We start from the raw sequence: 15611 nt of genomic DNA on the forward strand, positions 1-15611 counted from the left end.
TTGTGAATTCCACACTCAACAAAACATTTTCCTTTTACGAGATGAAGAAAAACATGAATGTTAATATTCTGGGGAGCATTAGAGAATTTATCTGAACTGTATCGATGTTAAAAGAGGAATCTATTGGAGCGAGAGTTTACGGAGTCAAAACTAGGAAGTTGTAGCCAGTATTGTCAGTCATTGGCTGTCAGAGGTCCAATAATATTAAAGACCTAGTGACAGGCAAGGATATTTATGTATACCTGATATAATCTTAACAATCCTAAAGGACATTGGCTTTTTTTCCTCTTTTATCTATTATCCTCTTTCGAAACCTAATTACAGAGATTTTAATCATATTGTATTATGGGTGATTAACCCTTCTATTCATTTAATTAACCTTTTGAGCTCCAGATTCTCACCAGACCCTGTTTTACTTCACGTATAGGCTTTGAATAAGCACACTTAGCTGTCACATCTAATGCCAACAGGGAGGCCCCTACTTTTCAAACGCTCCAGGTGACAGGAGATTAGAAATAGAGATAATAGATATACCATCATCCTGACATCTCTAAGGTGGTGCTGGTCTTTCAGTTTGAACAACGCTGTCCCATTTTACACCAAAAGCATGTGTTTCACAGAATCTGACCAAATATTATGACCAATAATTACCCCAATAAGATACAGAAAGTGATTAAACTCGCAATGCCTGACTAATAATTACCCCATAAGAAACAAATAATGATTCGATTCAACTCGCAAAGCCTTTTTCCCGATTAGCGAGCCCTGAAATACACAAGATAGAATATAGTGATGGAACGGCTGATACGGCACATTACAGGGACGGAGGAGAACGTTGACTTAGTCATCAATCCATTCATATTCAGATTAGCTTAAAGGAGAAATATTTCTCACTGACGAACAACATCAGTGACATGGAATATTTGAAATACACCATTAATGTCGCTCCCCCAAAACACAAAAGAATACATCAGAATTGTAAAACATTGGTTAAATATTTGTGCATATTTAAAGGGATAATTCAAGGCAGGGCATAACCAGTATGAGTGCAAAGCCATTCTGACAACTTGACAGGGAGCATTACAAACCCAAGTGAATTATATGTTCCTTAGTACGCTGTACTGGCTACGCAAGTAGGCTTACGTATAATGTCCCATGGCAGTGTTGCTTTTAAATGGGTTTAAAAAAAAGGTGGGTGGGGAAAATGAATATCTGCACTGTGTGGGTGTCTCTTCAAAATGTCTACGTACGTAACGCAGCAGTGGATAGTGGTCCTGTGGGGTAGAGCATGGTGCTTGTAATGGCGAGGTTGTGGGTTTGATTGCCACATGGGGAACAGTACAGAAAAAAAGTATAAAAACATATGTACTCACTACTGTAAAATGTTCTAGTTAAGAGTTTCTGTTAAATGACTAAAATGTTAAATGATAGAAAATGCATTTGTAAGAACTATGCTACAAGGTATTTGAAAGGATTGTCACAATGAAATCAATAAAAAAAAACTCTCTCAAGATAGACAAGTACAAAATTTCAAACATTTTACACTTGATCAAATAAAATATTTTAAAGACGTATGATGAAACTACACCAGAATGTGTTATTTTAGATGTGAGCAATAATCATGAAAAAAAGTATATATATCAAACAGTAAAAGAAAAAACATTAAAAACTACAAACTAATTCCAGGACAATACTATTGGATTGGGCATCTATAATGCAAATGTATTTTAATTTACAAACTCCCTTGCAGCTGGTGATTCTCTGATCCACTTCTACGCAGACGACACCATTTTGTATACTTCTGGCCCTTCTTTGGACACTGTGTTAACTAACCTCCAGACGAGCTTCAATGCCATGCAACATTCCTTCCGTGGCCTCCAACTGCTCTTAAATGCAAGTAAAACTAAATGCATGCTCTTCAACCGATCGCTGCCCGCACCTGCCTGCCCGTCCAGCATCACTACTCTGGACGGTTCTGACCTAGAATATGTGGACAACTACAAATATCTAGGTGTCTGGCTAGACTGTAAACTCTCCTTCCAGACTCACATTAAGCATCTCCAATCCAAAATTAAATCCAGAATCGGCTTCCTATTTCGCAAAAAAGCCTCCTTCACTCATGCTGCCAAACATACCCTCGTAAAACTGACCATCCTACCAATCCTCGACTTCGGTGATGTCATCTACAAAATAGCCTCCAACACTCTACTCAAAAAATTGGATGCAGTCTATCACAGTGCCATCCGTTTTGTCACCAAAGCCCCATATACTACCCACCACTGCGATCTGTACGCTCTCGTTGGCTGGCCCTTGCTTCATATTCGTCACCAAACACACTGGCTCCAGGTCATCTACAAGTCTTTGCTAGGTAAAGCCCCGCCTTATCTCAGCTCACTGGTCACCATAGCAGCACCCACCCATAGCACGCGCTCCAGCAGGTATATCTCACTGGTCACCCCCAAAGCCAATTCCTCTTTGGCCACCTTTCCTTCCAGTTCTCTGCTGCCAATGACTGGAACGCACTGCAAAAATCACTGAAGCTGGAGACTCATATCTCCCTCACTAGCTTTAAGCACCAGCTGTCAGAGCAGCTCACAGATCACTGCACCTGTACATAACCCATCTGTAAAGAGCCCATCCAACTACCTCATCCTCATGCTGTGTTTATTTATTTGTCTTGCTCCTTTGCACCCCAGTATCTCTACTTGCACATTCATCTTCTGCACATCTATCACTCCAGAGTTTAATTGGTATATTGTAATTACTTCCCCACCATGGCCTATTTATTGCCTTATCTCCCTTATCTTACCTCATTTGCACTCACTGTATATAGACTTTTTCTCCTGTATTATTGACTGTATGTTTGTTTATTCCATGTGTAACTTTGTGTTGTTGTATGTGTCGAACTGCTTTGCTTTATTCTTGGCCAGGTCACAGTTGTAAATGAGAGTTTGTTCTCAACTAGCCTACCTGGTTAAATAAAGGTGAAAATAAATAAATAAATAAATAACTTTATGAATGAATCCCATGTTATGACCTTGTTTCCAAAATGTCTAAACTGTACAATAGTACCCTCTCCTCAGACTAAACAACAGATGATGTATGATGACGTAGTTACTGTTTATATACCGCACCATAACGACAACCAACGATGAACCCTAACCTATATTAATACTGTATGTATACCACACCATACCGACAACCAACGATGAACCCTAACCTATATTAATACTGTATGTATACCACACCATAACGACAACCAACGATGAACCCTAACCTATATTAATACTGTATGTATACCACACCATAACGACAACCAACGATGAACCCTAACCTATATTAATACTGTATGTATACCGCACCATAACGAATACCAACGATGAACCCCAACCTATATTAATACTGTCTCTCTACCACACCAACCACCTGCTATCTAACGACATGTATGTACTGCTTTTAAAACCATTCAAAAATGCAATTAAAGATTCTAATGAATTGGTTAAATAGCTTTTACTGACACTCTCTAGCTACCGCCTCCTCCTATTGGTCCCAAGCCTCCATCTAGCTACCCACTCCTCCTATTGGTCCCAAGCCCCCGTCTAGCTAGCCCCTCCTTCTATTGGTCCCAAGACTCCATCTAGCTACCTCCTCTTTCTATTGGTCCCAAGCCTCCATCTAAATCCCTCCACTTTATATTAGTCCCAAGCCTCCATCTAGCTACCTCCTTTTTCTATTGGTCCCAAGCCTCCATCTAGCTACCTCCTCTTTCTATTGGTCCCAAGTCTCCATCTAAATCCCTCCACTTTCTATTGGTCCCAAGCCTCCATCTAGCGACCTCCTCCTCTTATTGGTCCCAAGCCTCCATCTAGCTCCTTCCACTTCTATTTGTCCCAAGCCCCCATCTAGCTACCCCCTCCAACTATTTGTCCCAAGCCTCCATCTAGATATCCCCGCCTCCTATTGGTCCGAAGCCTCCATCTAGCTCCACCTTGCCTCCATCTAGCTACTTCCTCTTTCTATTGGTCCCAAGCCTCTATCTAGTGACCTCCTCCTCCTATTGGTCCCAAGACTCCTTCTAGCAACCTCCAATTTCTATTAGTCCCAAGCCTCCGTCTAGCTACCCCCTCCTGCTATTTGTCCAAAGCCTCCATATAGCTACCTCCAATTTAATTTGGTCCTAAGCCTCCATCTAAATCCCTCCTCTTTCTATTGGTCCCAAGCCTCCATCTAGCTACCTTCTTATCCTATTGGGTCTCAAGCCTCCATCTAGCTACCTCCTCTTTCTATTGGACTCAAGTCCCCATCTAGCTTCCCCCTCCTCCCATTGGTTCCAAGCCTCCATCTAGCTACCTCCTCTTTCTATTGGACTCAAGTCCCCATCTAGCTTCCCCCTCCTCCCATTGGTTCCAAGCCTCCATCTAAATCCCTCCTATTTCTATTGATCCCAAGCCTCCATCTAGCTACTTCCTCCTGCTATTGGTCCCAAGCCTCCATCTAGCTACACCCTCTTCCTATTGGTCCCAAGCCTCCAACTAGCTACCTCCTCTTTTTATTGGTCCCAAGCCTACATCTAGCTACCTCCTCCTGCTATTGGTCCCAGGCCTCTATCTAGCTACCTCCTCCACCCATTGGTCCCAAGCCTCCATCTAGCTACCCCGTCTTTCTATTGGTACTAAGCCTACACTTTGCTACCTCCTCCTCCTACTGGTCCCAATTCTCCATCGAGCTACCCCCTCCTCGTATTTGTCCCAAGCCTCCATCTAGCTCCCTCCTCCTTCTATTGGTCCCAAGCCTCCATCTAGCTACATCCTCCTCCTATTGGTCCCAAGCCTCCATCTAGCTACCTCCTCTTTCTATTGGTCCCAAGCCTCCATCTAGTTACCTCATTCTCCTATTGATCCCAAGCCTCCATCTAGCTACCTCCTCTTTCTATTGGTCCCAAGCCTCCATGTAGCTACCTCCTCTTTCTATTGGTCCCAAGCCTCCATCTAGCTACTGTCTCTTTTATTGGTCCCAAGCCTCAATATAGCTACCTCCTCTTTCTATTGGTCCCAAGCCTCAATCTATCTAACTCCACTTTCTACTGGTCCAAATCCTCCATCTAGCTACCTCCTCTTTCTATTGGTCCCAAGACTCAATATAGCTAACTCCTCTTTCTATTGGTCCCAAGCCTCCATCTAGCTACCACCTCTTTCTAATGGTCCCAAGCCTCAATCTAGCTACCTCCACTTTCTATTGGTCCAAATCCTCCATCTAACTACCTCCTCTTTCTATTGGTCCCAAGCCTCCATCTAGTTAACTCCACTTTCTATTGGTCCAAATCCTCCATCTAACTACCTCCTCTTTCTATTGGTCCCAAGCCTCCATCTAAATCCCTCCACTTTCTATTGGTCCCAAGCCTCCATCTGGCTACCTCCTTCTTTTATTGGTCCCAAGCCTCAATCAACCTAACTCCTTCTCCTTTTGGTCCTAAGCCTCCATCTAAATCCCTCCTCTTTCTATTGGTCCCAAGCCTCCATCATGCTACCCCCTTGCCTTATTGGTCCCAAGCCTCCATCTAGCTACCTCCTCTTTCTATTGATCCCAAGCCTCCATCTAGCTACCCCCATCTAGCTACTTCCTCTTTCTATTAGTCCCAAAGCTCTATTTAGCTTCCTCCTCCTCCTATTGGTCCCAAGCCTCCATCTAGCTCTACCTTGCCTCCATCTAGCTACCTCCTCTTTATATTGGTCCCAAGCCTCTATCTAGCTACCTTCTTATCCTATTGGGTCTCAAGCCTCCATCTAGCTACCTCCTCTTTCTATTGGACTCAAGTCCCCATCTAGCTTCCCCCTCCTCCCATTGGTTCCAAGCCTCCATCTAGCTACCTCCTCTTTCTATTGGACTCAAGTCCCCATCTAGCTTCCCCCTCCTACCATTGGTTCCAAGCCTCCATCTAAATCCCTCCTATTTCTATTGATCCCAAGCCTCCATCTAGCTACTTCCTCCTGCTATTGGTCCCAAGCCTCCATCTAGCTACACCCTCTTCCTATTGGTCCCAAGCCTCCATCTAGCTACCTCCTCTTTTTATTGGTCCCAAGCCTACATCTAGCTACCTCCTCCTGCTATTGGTCCCAGGCCTCTATCTAGCTACCTCCTCCACCCATTGGTCCCAAGCCTCCATCTAGCTACCCCGTCTTTCTATTGGTACTAAGCCTACACTTTGCTACCTCCTCCTCCTACTGGTTCCAATTCTCCATCGAGCTACCCCCTCCTCGTATTTGTCCCAAGCCTCCATCTAGCTCCCTCCTCCTTCTATTGGTCCCAAGCCTCCATCTAGCTACATCCTCCTCCTATTGGTCCCAAGCCTCCATCTAGCTACCTCCTCTTTCTATTGGTCCCAAGCCTCCATCTAGTTACCTCCTTCTCCTATTGATCCCAAGCCTTCATCTAGCTACCTCCTCTTTCTATTGGTCCCAAGTCTCCATCTAGCTACCCCCTCCTCCCATTGGTCCCAAGCTTCCATCTTGCTACCCCCTCATCCTATTGATCCCAAGTCTACATCTAGCTACCTGCTATTGGTCCCAAGCCTCCATCTAGCTACACCGTCTTTCTGTTTGTCACAAGCCTCCATCTAGCTACCTCCTCTTTCTATTGGTCCCAAGACTCAATCTAGCTACCTCCTCATTCTATTGGTCCCAAGTCTCCATCTAGCTACCCCCTCCTCCCATTGGTTCCAAGCCTCCATCTTGCTACCCCCTTGTCCTATTGATCACAAGTCTGCATCTAGCTACCTGCTATTGGTCCCAAGCCTCCAACTAGCTACACCGTCTTTCTGTTTGTCACAAGCCTCCATCTAGCTACCTCCTCTTTCTATTGGTCCCAAGACTCAATCTAAATCCCTCCACTTTCTATTGGTCCCAAGCCTCCATCTAGCTACTTCCTCTTTCTATTGGTCCCAAGCCTCCATCTAGCTACCTCCTTTTTCTATTTGTCCCAAGCCTCCATCTAGATCCCTCTCCTCCTATTGGTCCCAAGCCTCCATCTAGCTACCTCCTCTTTCTATTGGTCCCAATGCCTTTATCTAGCTACCTCCTCTTTCTATTGGTACCTAGCTTCCATCTTGCTATATCTTCCTGCTATTGGTTCCAAGCCTCTATCTTTACCTTGATCTTAGTTACCAACCATACAGTTGCACTATCAGTCTACGTTCCATAGAGCTCCGCCCCACTCTGTTCTGCTCCGCCCCTCTCTGATCTGCTTCGCCCCACTCTGCTCTGCCCCACCCTTCTCCGTCCCACTCTGCTATGCTCCGCCCCGCTCTGCTCTGCCCACTCTGCTTTGCACCGCCCCACTCTGCTCTGCTCCACCCCCTTACCTCTGATTTACATATATTTCCCTGGGCTGCTTTTATATTTTAGGGCACTTCGCATTTGGTACATCTCTTAGGGAATCATAAGCCTCAGACCAGACCCTAGCATTCAAATGAGCCTTGCTTTTGCCTTTTGCTTTGCTCTCTCCCTCACACTCACAAAGCCTTCAGAGCCTCCACAGTAAAGACGCCACTTAATATCTCCAGCACGCAACCAATATCTGGGATTATTTAATGAGGTTTTATTATTCTGTAGTGTAGTGGCACTCTTGGGGGATACATGTCCTACTATTTCAGTGGAAAGTGAACAGCTGATTAAACCCAACGTTTATCTGTTAAACTGATGACTGTCAAATCAAAGACTCTATGTTTGGTTTTCTCTGTCTGTCAGACATGCTAGTTTTTTTTCAGGTGTGTCAATCAAAAAAGCTTAGCGCTTCTTTAATCCATTGGTCCTCAGCAAATACAGCTGTGCAGAGTTCAATTAGTAGCGTGGCCGACTTGATTCTCCCTCAAGCATGCTATTACTCTGCCACCAGCCTTTCTCACTTAAGATTCTCATTTAACACTGGTTCCCACCATTCCACTGCCTCCATTATACTTTTAAGTGGAACATTAACCCAAATAAGGTTAGTTTTTTTAGACATATGGTACAAGATAGCAGAGGGAGGTATAATCTGTCTTCGTTTTTTTCCCTCTTCCTGGGAAGTAAAGATAGATTTCATTTGGTTGAACTTTCTTGGCCAGACTTCAGTTCTCTACTTCCTCTCTGAGGTATTCTTCCTCAATATTCAATGCTGATGACATTAATGCACATGTGACTTTTTGTGTGGTTCATTCTCTCGGCTCCCTCCCGCTGCCACCCATCACCCTCCATCTTATCAACAAAGGGACAGTGGTACGGGGAGTGGGAGTGGAAACAGTAGGTGGCTTTAGAAAATAAGTTATGAATTACCTGTCTGGTGTGGATTTGCCCAGAAGTCTTGAATCCCCCCTGACAGCTGCACTCTGAGACCGAGTACGGGTCTGAGCTGGTGGAGGAGCACTTGGAGTGCGAGTCACAGCCCACCACAAACGTGTTGTCTAGCGGGAGCTCCTGAATCACGTGGTGTTTATTTGGCGCCATCGGGGTCTCTGGTTTGATTTGGAAGGTTGGCTGGGGGGAGGCAGACTTGTAATGCTTGGCTAAGTCTGGACTGTCAGGTTTGAAGGTGGTCGGCGTAGTGGCCCAGTTGTATTTCCCCATGGTCTGCTCATCTAGCTCCACAGGCAGGTCCAGGGTTCCATTAATGTGTTCCTGGCTGGGATCATCAGGCTTGGATTCTTCTATGCTGACAAAGTTCAAGAGGAGGCTCTTAGGGGATCTCTTCTTTTTCTTCTTTTTCTTCTTGATTTGACGGTTCTCCTGGTTGGGCGACACCCACTCGCCGCTCTGCTTGCCCTTCTGCACCACTTTGTGCCTGGGCGTCTGACGACAGCGCACTAAGGCTGTCACGAAGATGACTAAGATGACTGTCATAGTCCCAGCTATAATAGCGATGACAACAATCACGTATCCGTTGGCTTGGGATGTGACCTCACTGTCTCCCACGTTACGGTCCAATGGAGTCTCCAGGCTCTTACGTAGCTGCTCTTGAATGAATGTAGCGTTGGATACAGTCTCGTTAATGAACAGGTGAATGAGGGCGATTGCGTGTAAGGACTCTGGCTGGCCCAGGTCTTTGACTTTCACCACCAGCCTGTGTAAACCCTGATCGGCTGAGACTATCTTCTCCTGCAGAGTTATATTACCAGTTGTTTTGTCTATGGCAAACAGCCCTCTTGGTGATCCCCCAATGATGCTGTACTGCAGCTCAGCATTCATGCCAGTGTCATTGTCTATAGCGAACACCCTGGTGACCACAGACCCAGGGCTGGTGGTAGACTGGACCAGATCGTAAGAGTAGTTGGACGAGGGGATAACAAAAACGGGTCGATTGTCATTGACATCCACAACGTTTATGGTGACCTTGGCGTATGAAGTGCTGGGTGGTTGCCCTCCATCTATAGCCTTCACCATAAAAGTGTATGAGCTCTGCTGCTCTCTATCAAACGTGAGGTTGGGTTTGATTACACCGGTCTGGGGATCAATAAGGAAATTGTCTTTCCCGTTCAGGATGGACAGTGTTATGACAGAGTTGTCACCTGCGTCAGAATCTGTGACGGTGATCAGACCCACGGTCCCGTACAGAGGCAGGTTCTCAGGCACGTAGAAGTTATACTCAGGATGGGTAAAAGCTGGGCTGTTGTCGTTGAGGTCCTGCACTATTAACCTCACTGTGACATTGCTCTGCAGCGAAGCAGACCCATTGTCCCTCGCCATGACAGTGAATGAATACTTCTCCTGCTTCTCTCTATCCAGGCGTTTGCCAACGGAGAGGATTCCTGACCGTCTATCTATGTTAAACCCATCAGGAGCGTCAGGGCCAAGAGAATAAATAATCTCTGCATTATGTCCGCTGTCTGCATCCGTGGCACTGATCTTTATGAGCTGCGTGGACGGATCATTGTTCTCTGGTATGGACAGCTGAATCTCAGGCTGAGGGAAGATTGGAGCGTTGTCATTCTCGTCCTTAATTTTTATTAAAACCATCGCTGAAGTGTTCAAAGGAGGCTTCCCTGAATCCGACGCTACTATCTTAATTGCATATTCCCTGGTTGTTTCGTAATCTAAGGGGGCCGCAGTCTCCAGCAGGAACTGGTCATTAAAGACTGGCTTTAACCTGAAAGGAACGTCATGATCAGTGTAACAAGTCACTTTGCCGTTCAGATCCGAGTCCTTGTCCGTCACTGTAATTAGGGCTATTTTTGTGTTGAGAGGAGCGTTCTCTGACAGTAGAACCGTACCATTTACAAGGTTCATTATATACCGAGTGTCTATAGACGGAACGTTGTCATTAATGTCCGTTACGTTGACGATAACCGTAGCTCTGGAGGGGGTGGAGCTGCCGTCGCTGGCCAGGACAATGAGTTTGTGGACCGGAGTTACTTCTCGGTCTAAGGGCTGCTTGACAGTGATCACCCCGGTGGTGCTGTCTATGGAAAAATGCCTCTTGGTGGATGAGGAGATCTGGTTGGAGAAGGAGAAGTGGATCTGGGCATTGGAGCCGAGGTCTGCGTCCGTGGCGTGGAGCTGGGTGACGGAGGTTCCCATGGGGGCGTTCTCAGGGATGTTCACCTCCACCTCACTGTCCTTGAAGACCGGCCGATTGTCGTTGACGTCGGAGATGGTGACCTGGAGGATGGCTGTGCTGGACTTGGGTGGCGTTCCACCGTCCTCCACCTTGATCTTCATGACGAAGGTGTCCTTCTGCTCGCGGTCCAGGCTCTGCTGGACGATCAGCTGGGGCCATCTGTCTCCCTCTGGGGTCTCGATGATGTCTAGGCCAAACTCACTTACACTCTGTATAGACAGGGAGAAGAAGAGAGATAATTTTTGATTTTCAGTCATATTTTACTGGACTACATGAAACTACTGTGCTGTCCTGTACATCCTGGAGTATGTTACTAATTGTTTAGTTATTCATCAGTGTGAGGGTCTATGCATTCATAGCCTGATTTCTGGGAATTTCACATGAACATTACTATCTTATATGACATGTCATACACTGCAATAGCCTACTTGTGGTCCCGTAAGCTGGCACTAGACTCACACAGCTGGTTTCCAGAATCAACACAAATAAGCTGTAGTTTGTTTAAGTTTCAACAGATGTTTGCTCTCGCTGCAGCAAAACACTTTGGGGTGAAAGTACTTTAATTGTATTAGCAGTGGTGGAAAAAAAGCACCCAACTGCCATACTTGAGTAAAAGTAAAGATATCTTTATTTAAAATTACGAAAGTAAAAGTGAATGTCACCCAGTAAAATACAATTTGAGTAAAAGTCTACAAGTATGTGATTTTAAATACACTTAAGTATCAAAAGTAAATGTAAAAGTATAAATAATTTCAAATTCCTTATATTATTAAGCAAACCACACGGCACGATCTTCTTGATTTTTATTTTATTTTATGGATTGTCAGTGGCACACTCCAATACTCAGACATCATTAACAAGTGAAGCATTTGTGTTTAGTGAATCCACCAGTTAAGAGGCAGTAGGGATGACCAGGGATGTTCTCTTAATAAGTGTGTGAATTTGACAATTTTCCTGTCTTTTTTAAGCATTCAAACTGTAACAAGTGCTTTTAGGTGTCAGGGAAAATGTATGGAGTAAAAAGTATATTATTTTATTTAGGAATGTAGTGAAGTAAAAGTAAAAGTAGTCAACAATATAAGTAGTAAACTACAGATACCCTAAAAAAACGACATAAGTAGTGCATTAAAGTATTTTTACTTTAGTACTTTACACCACTGCGTATTAGAAAAATGGAAAATGTACAACAAAATATTTGCTAAATCCAGTTGGAAAATATCAATTTATTATGGAAATACTTAGGCCTATGTAAACGCTGGATGCTGACAGTGAGTTAAACAGTTATGCCCACAGGCAATTGGTGAAGGTTTAGTGCTTCTTTTTTTTATCTTCAATAAATCTATTTAAAAAAACAAGAAACTGGCAGATGGAATGTACACATATAACAGAAGGCCAATGACACACAATGACATCAAACCATGATCAAGGTCCTTGGAATGCAATTATATTGGAGTCATATTCAATAAGTATTATAGTACAGTACTGTACGCTCACTGCCACCCTTCAGCAGATTCTTCTTGTGCTATATGCTGACCATCCATTTCAGATAACAAAGTAACACTACCCTCCTGGAAATCTCCTGGTGCTTTTTAATGAAGCACTTGTTTTAGCCGTCTGCCCTCCTCAGTGCAACTCCTCTGCTTTAAGTAACACTGTATTCCATTGTACCTTACTATCTTGCGTTTACTTTGGAATAGAGGAGACAGCTCACAAAATGTCAAGTTCATATGTGAGAGAGACAGTTGAAAGGGAAGCCATAGAGATAGCCTATTTAAATGAACTGCGAGACCACCATAGATTAAAGAGACAGAGAGACTCCACATTAAAAAAGCTTTTCACCCAAGGAGTGCCAAATCAGTAGGCCACAGTGATGCCCGAGGAAAATGAAAACAAATGCATGTAATCCCCATGAGAAACTGACTCTGACTGTTCAAAGTAATTGCCTTCCCCACAAAAATGTAGCACTAATATTTATGATTACAGATCAGCTATGCGGTAAAGATGGGTCCTGGCATATTTGCCATCGTTATGATTTAGAGAGAGAGAGAGAGAGAGAGAGAGAGAGAGAGAGAGAGAGACCTAAGAACCTAAATGAGACCCATGCATTTTAAGAAACAAAGAGGGTCTTTGAAGGTCTTTCAGTCAGAAGCAGTTTCATGCAAAAACAAGAAAAACAGCCTCTTTAAAGAGATAAGCTTCATGCAGCACATAATGTTGTAAGAGATTACTCTGTCTAGGCACAGCTATGAAACGAGATTAAGATACATACATTCTGACTGTGAACGGTACAATTTAGACCAAATCTGTTCATTTGACTACCCAGTAGGTTAAGTACCAGTATAGTTCCTGTACCAATATAGGAAATACAATGGCAGAGGGAAGAAGGAGACCAATACTATGCCCTGGTAGCTGCAGCAGAGACATGGTGTACGCAGGGTTGTTGTTGGTGTTGGGGTTTCACTTGCTGTGAATATTGTCGCCGGTCTGAAGCACTGCCAAGTGACAGAAGTCCCTTAAGAAAGCGAAAGCACCGCTGCCTGAATGAGGATGGTTACTTTATGGTGAGTAGCTATAAACTATATACACGAATGGACAGCAAGAATAATGACCTTCCAATAACACTGAGTTCTAGAAGAAGATGAGTTCTAGTAGAAGATGAGTTCTGCAGAAGATGAGTTCTAGTAGAAGATGAGTTCTGCAGAAGATGAGTTCTGTAGAAGATGAGTTCTGTAGAAGATGAGTTCTAGTAGAAGATGAGTTCTGTAGAAGATGAGTTCTAGTAGAAGATGAGTTCTAGTAGAAGATGAGTTTTGTAGAAGAAGATGAGTTCTAGTAGAAGATGAGTTCTAGTAGAAGATGAGTTCTAGTAGAAGATGAGTTCTAGCAGAAGATGAGTTCTAGAAGAAGATGAGTTCTAGTAGAAGATGAGTTCTAGTAGAAGATGAGTTCTAGAAGAAGATGAGTTTTAGCAGAAGATGAGTTCTAGTAGAAGATGAGTTTTGTAGAAGATGAGTTCTAGAAGAAGATGAGTTCTAGTAGAAGATGAGTTCTGTAGAAGATGAGTTCTAGTAGAAGATGAGTTCTGTCGAAGATGAGTTCTAGTAGAAGATGAGTTCTAGTAGAAGATAAATTCTAGTGGAAGATGAGTTCTGTAGAAGATGAGTTCTAGAAGAAGATGAGTTCTAGAAGAAGATGAGTTCTAGTAGAAGATGAGTTCTAGTAGAAGATGAGTTCTAGAAGAAGATGAGTTCTAGTAGAAGATGAGTTCTAGTAGAAGATGAGTTCTAGTAGAAGATGAGTTCTAGAAGAAGATGAGTTTTAGCAGAAGATGAGTTCTGTAGAAGAAGATGAGTTCTGTAGAAGAAGATGAGTTCTAGAAGAAGATGAGTTCTAGCAGAAGATGAGTTCTAGAAGAAGATGAGTTCTAGAAGAAGATGAGTTCTAGTAGATGAGTTCTAGAAGAAGATGAGTTCTCGAAGAAGATGAGTTCTAGAAGAAGATGAGTTCTAGCAGAAGATGAGTTCTGTCAAAGATGAGTTCTAGTAGAAGATTAGTTCTAGCAGAAGATGAGTTCTAGTAGAAGATGAGTTCTAGTAGAAGATGAGTTCTAGTAGAAGATGAGTTCTAGTAGAAGATGAGTTCTAGTAGAAGATTAGTTCTAGCAGAAGATGAGTTCTAGTAGAAGATGAGTTCTAGTAGAAGATGAGTTCTAGCAGAAGATGAGTTCTAGTAGAAGATGAGTTCTGGTAGAAGATGAGTTCTGTAGAAGATGAGTTCTAGTAGAAGATGAGTTCTAGTAGAAGATGAGTTCTGGTAGAAGATGAGTTCTAGTATAAGATGTATATTAATTGAGTGATTTTTTTTTAACATGAATTAGTAGTTACTATGAACTACACATTCGTTTAGTGAGTAACGATTTGACCATTGACCAAGCTGACATTAAAATAACTGTACTACGACTTTTCGCTGAAATTCATAGGAGTGATTTTACCACTGCAATACAGTGAATCATAACATATTGGCCCTTCATACAATACGGTTGTTAAATCTTAGTATAGACTTTAGTATCTGGGACTTTGGCACTGTGCTTCCATCCAGTCAATGTCATAGGTGCTCCTAAAGATGATTTACGAGCCAGACTGATTATTCCCCACCTCTGTCTCATTTTCACACATTTAGAGCATTTCAATCAGTTTCAGAGAGCTATAACTAACTATCCATAATGGCTGTTTATTTTTACTTCAGTGAATTCAAATTAGGCTGTTGGATTGTGATAACATTTAGGGCAGGCAAACTTACAGTAGAAAAGGTTAAGAATATGAATCACTGGGCCCTAAGGTGCAGTGACAATAACCTTTAAATAAAATACAAAACTGTACAGTTTAAAAGAAAGCAGGTACTTCAGCTTCACCCAGCCTGGACTCCTAAACCATGGTGATGAAGCATTCATCTACCACTGTAGATCACATGTCTATAGGGACCATATATCTAGAGTCGCCTCCATAATTATTGACATCCCAGATAAAGATAAGCAAAAAATACCCTAAATAATACCAGTACTGAGATAAATTGCTCGCAAAATAAAATAAAAAATACATATTTCTTATACTAATACAATTGCTAAGAGAAAGAGATTTTGTTTAACAAGTAATGTTTATTTTTTTCCCCAAAATCTAGGTGTAAATATATTTGCCACCCATGTTTTCAATACTTTGTATACCCTCCCCTTGCAAGGATGAAGGCACTGAGCGTTTTTCTATAATGATTTATGAGATTGGAGAACACATTAGGATGGAGACCATTCTTCCATAGACACTTTCCAGATCCTTGATATCCTTCGGTCAGCACTCATGGACTGCCCTCTTCAATTCATAGGGTGACCACATGTCCCGTATTTTGGCCATTTGTCCCATATCCCGCAACCAAACAACCATGTCCCGCTTTATATCAATAAATTCAAACACCAATAATTTAATTTTTTTTTTTGATTTGTCCCGTTTTTCGGTCAGACACTACAACCTGTCTCT

The 15611-nt window shown here is 43.0% G+C and overlaps 1 protein-coding gene across 3 annotated transcripts in view; it reads right to left on the reverse strand.

Moving 5' to 3' along the window:
- LOC115166834 (protocadherin-11 X-linked) overlaps positions 1-15611 on the reverse strand; it is a 240323-nt gene that overhangs the window by 205005 nt on the left and 19707 nt on the right. For all 3 annotated transcript variants that reach the window (XM_029720711.1, XM_029720704.1, XM_029720720.1), the window contains exon 3: positions 8307-10793. In XM_029720711.1, coding sequence (XP_029576571.1) covers positions 8307-10793 — 2487 coding nt within the window. The remainder of the gene's footprint in view (positions 1-8306; positions 10794-15611) is intronic.

The sequence above is a fragment of the Salmo trutta genome, chromosome 3, assembly GCF_901001165.1.
Source record: "Salmo trutta chromosome 3, fSalTru1.1, whole genome shotgun sequence".
NCBI classification, from domain to species: Eukaryota; Metazoa; Chordata; class Actinopteri; order Salmoniformes; family Salmonidae; genus Salmo; species Salmo trutta.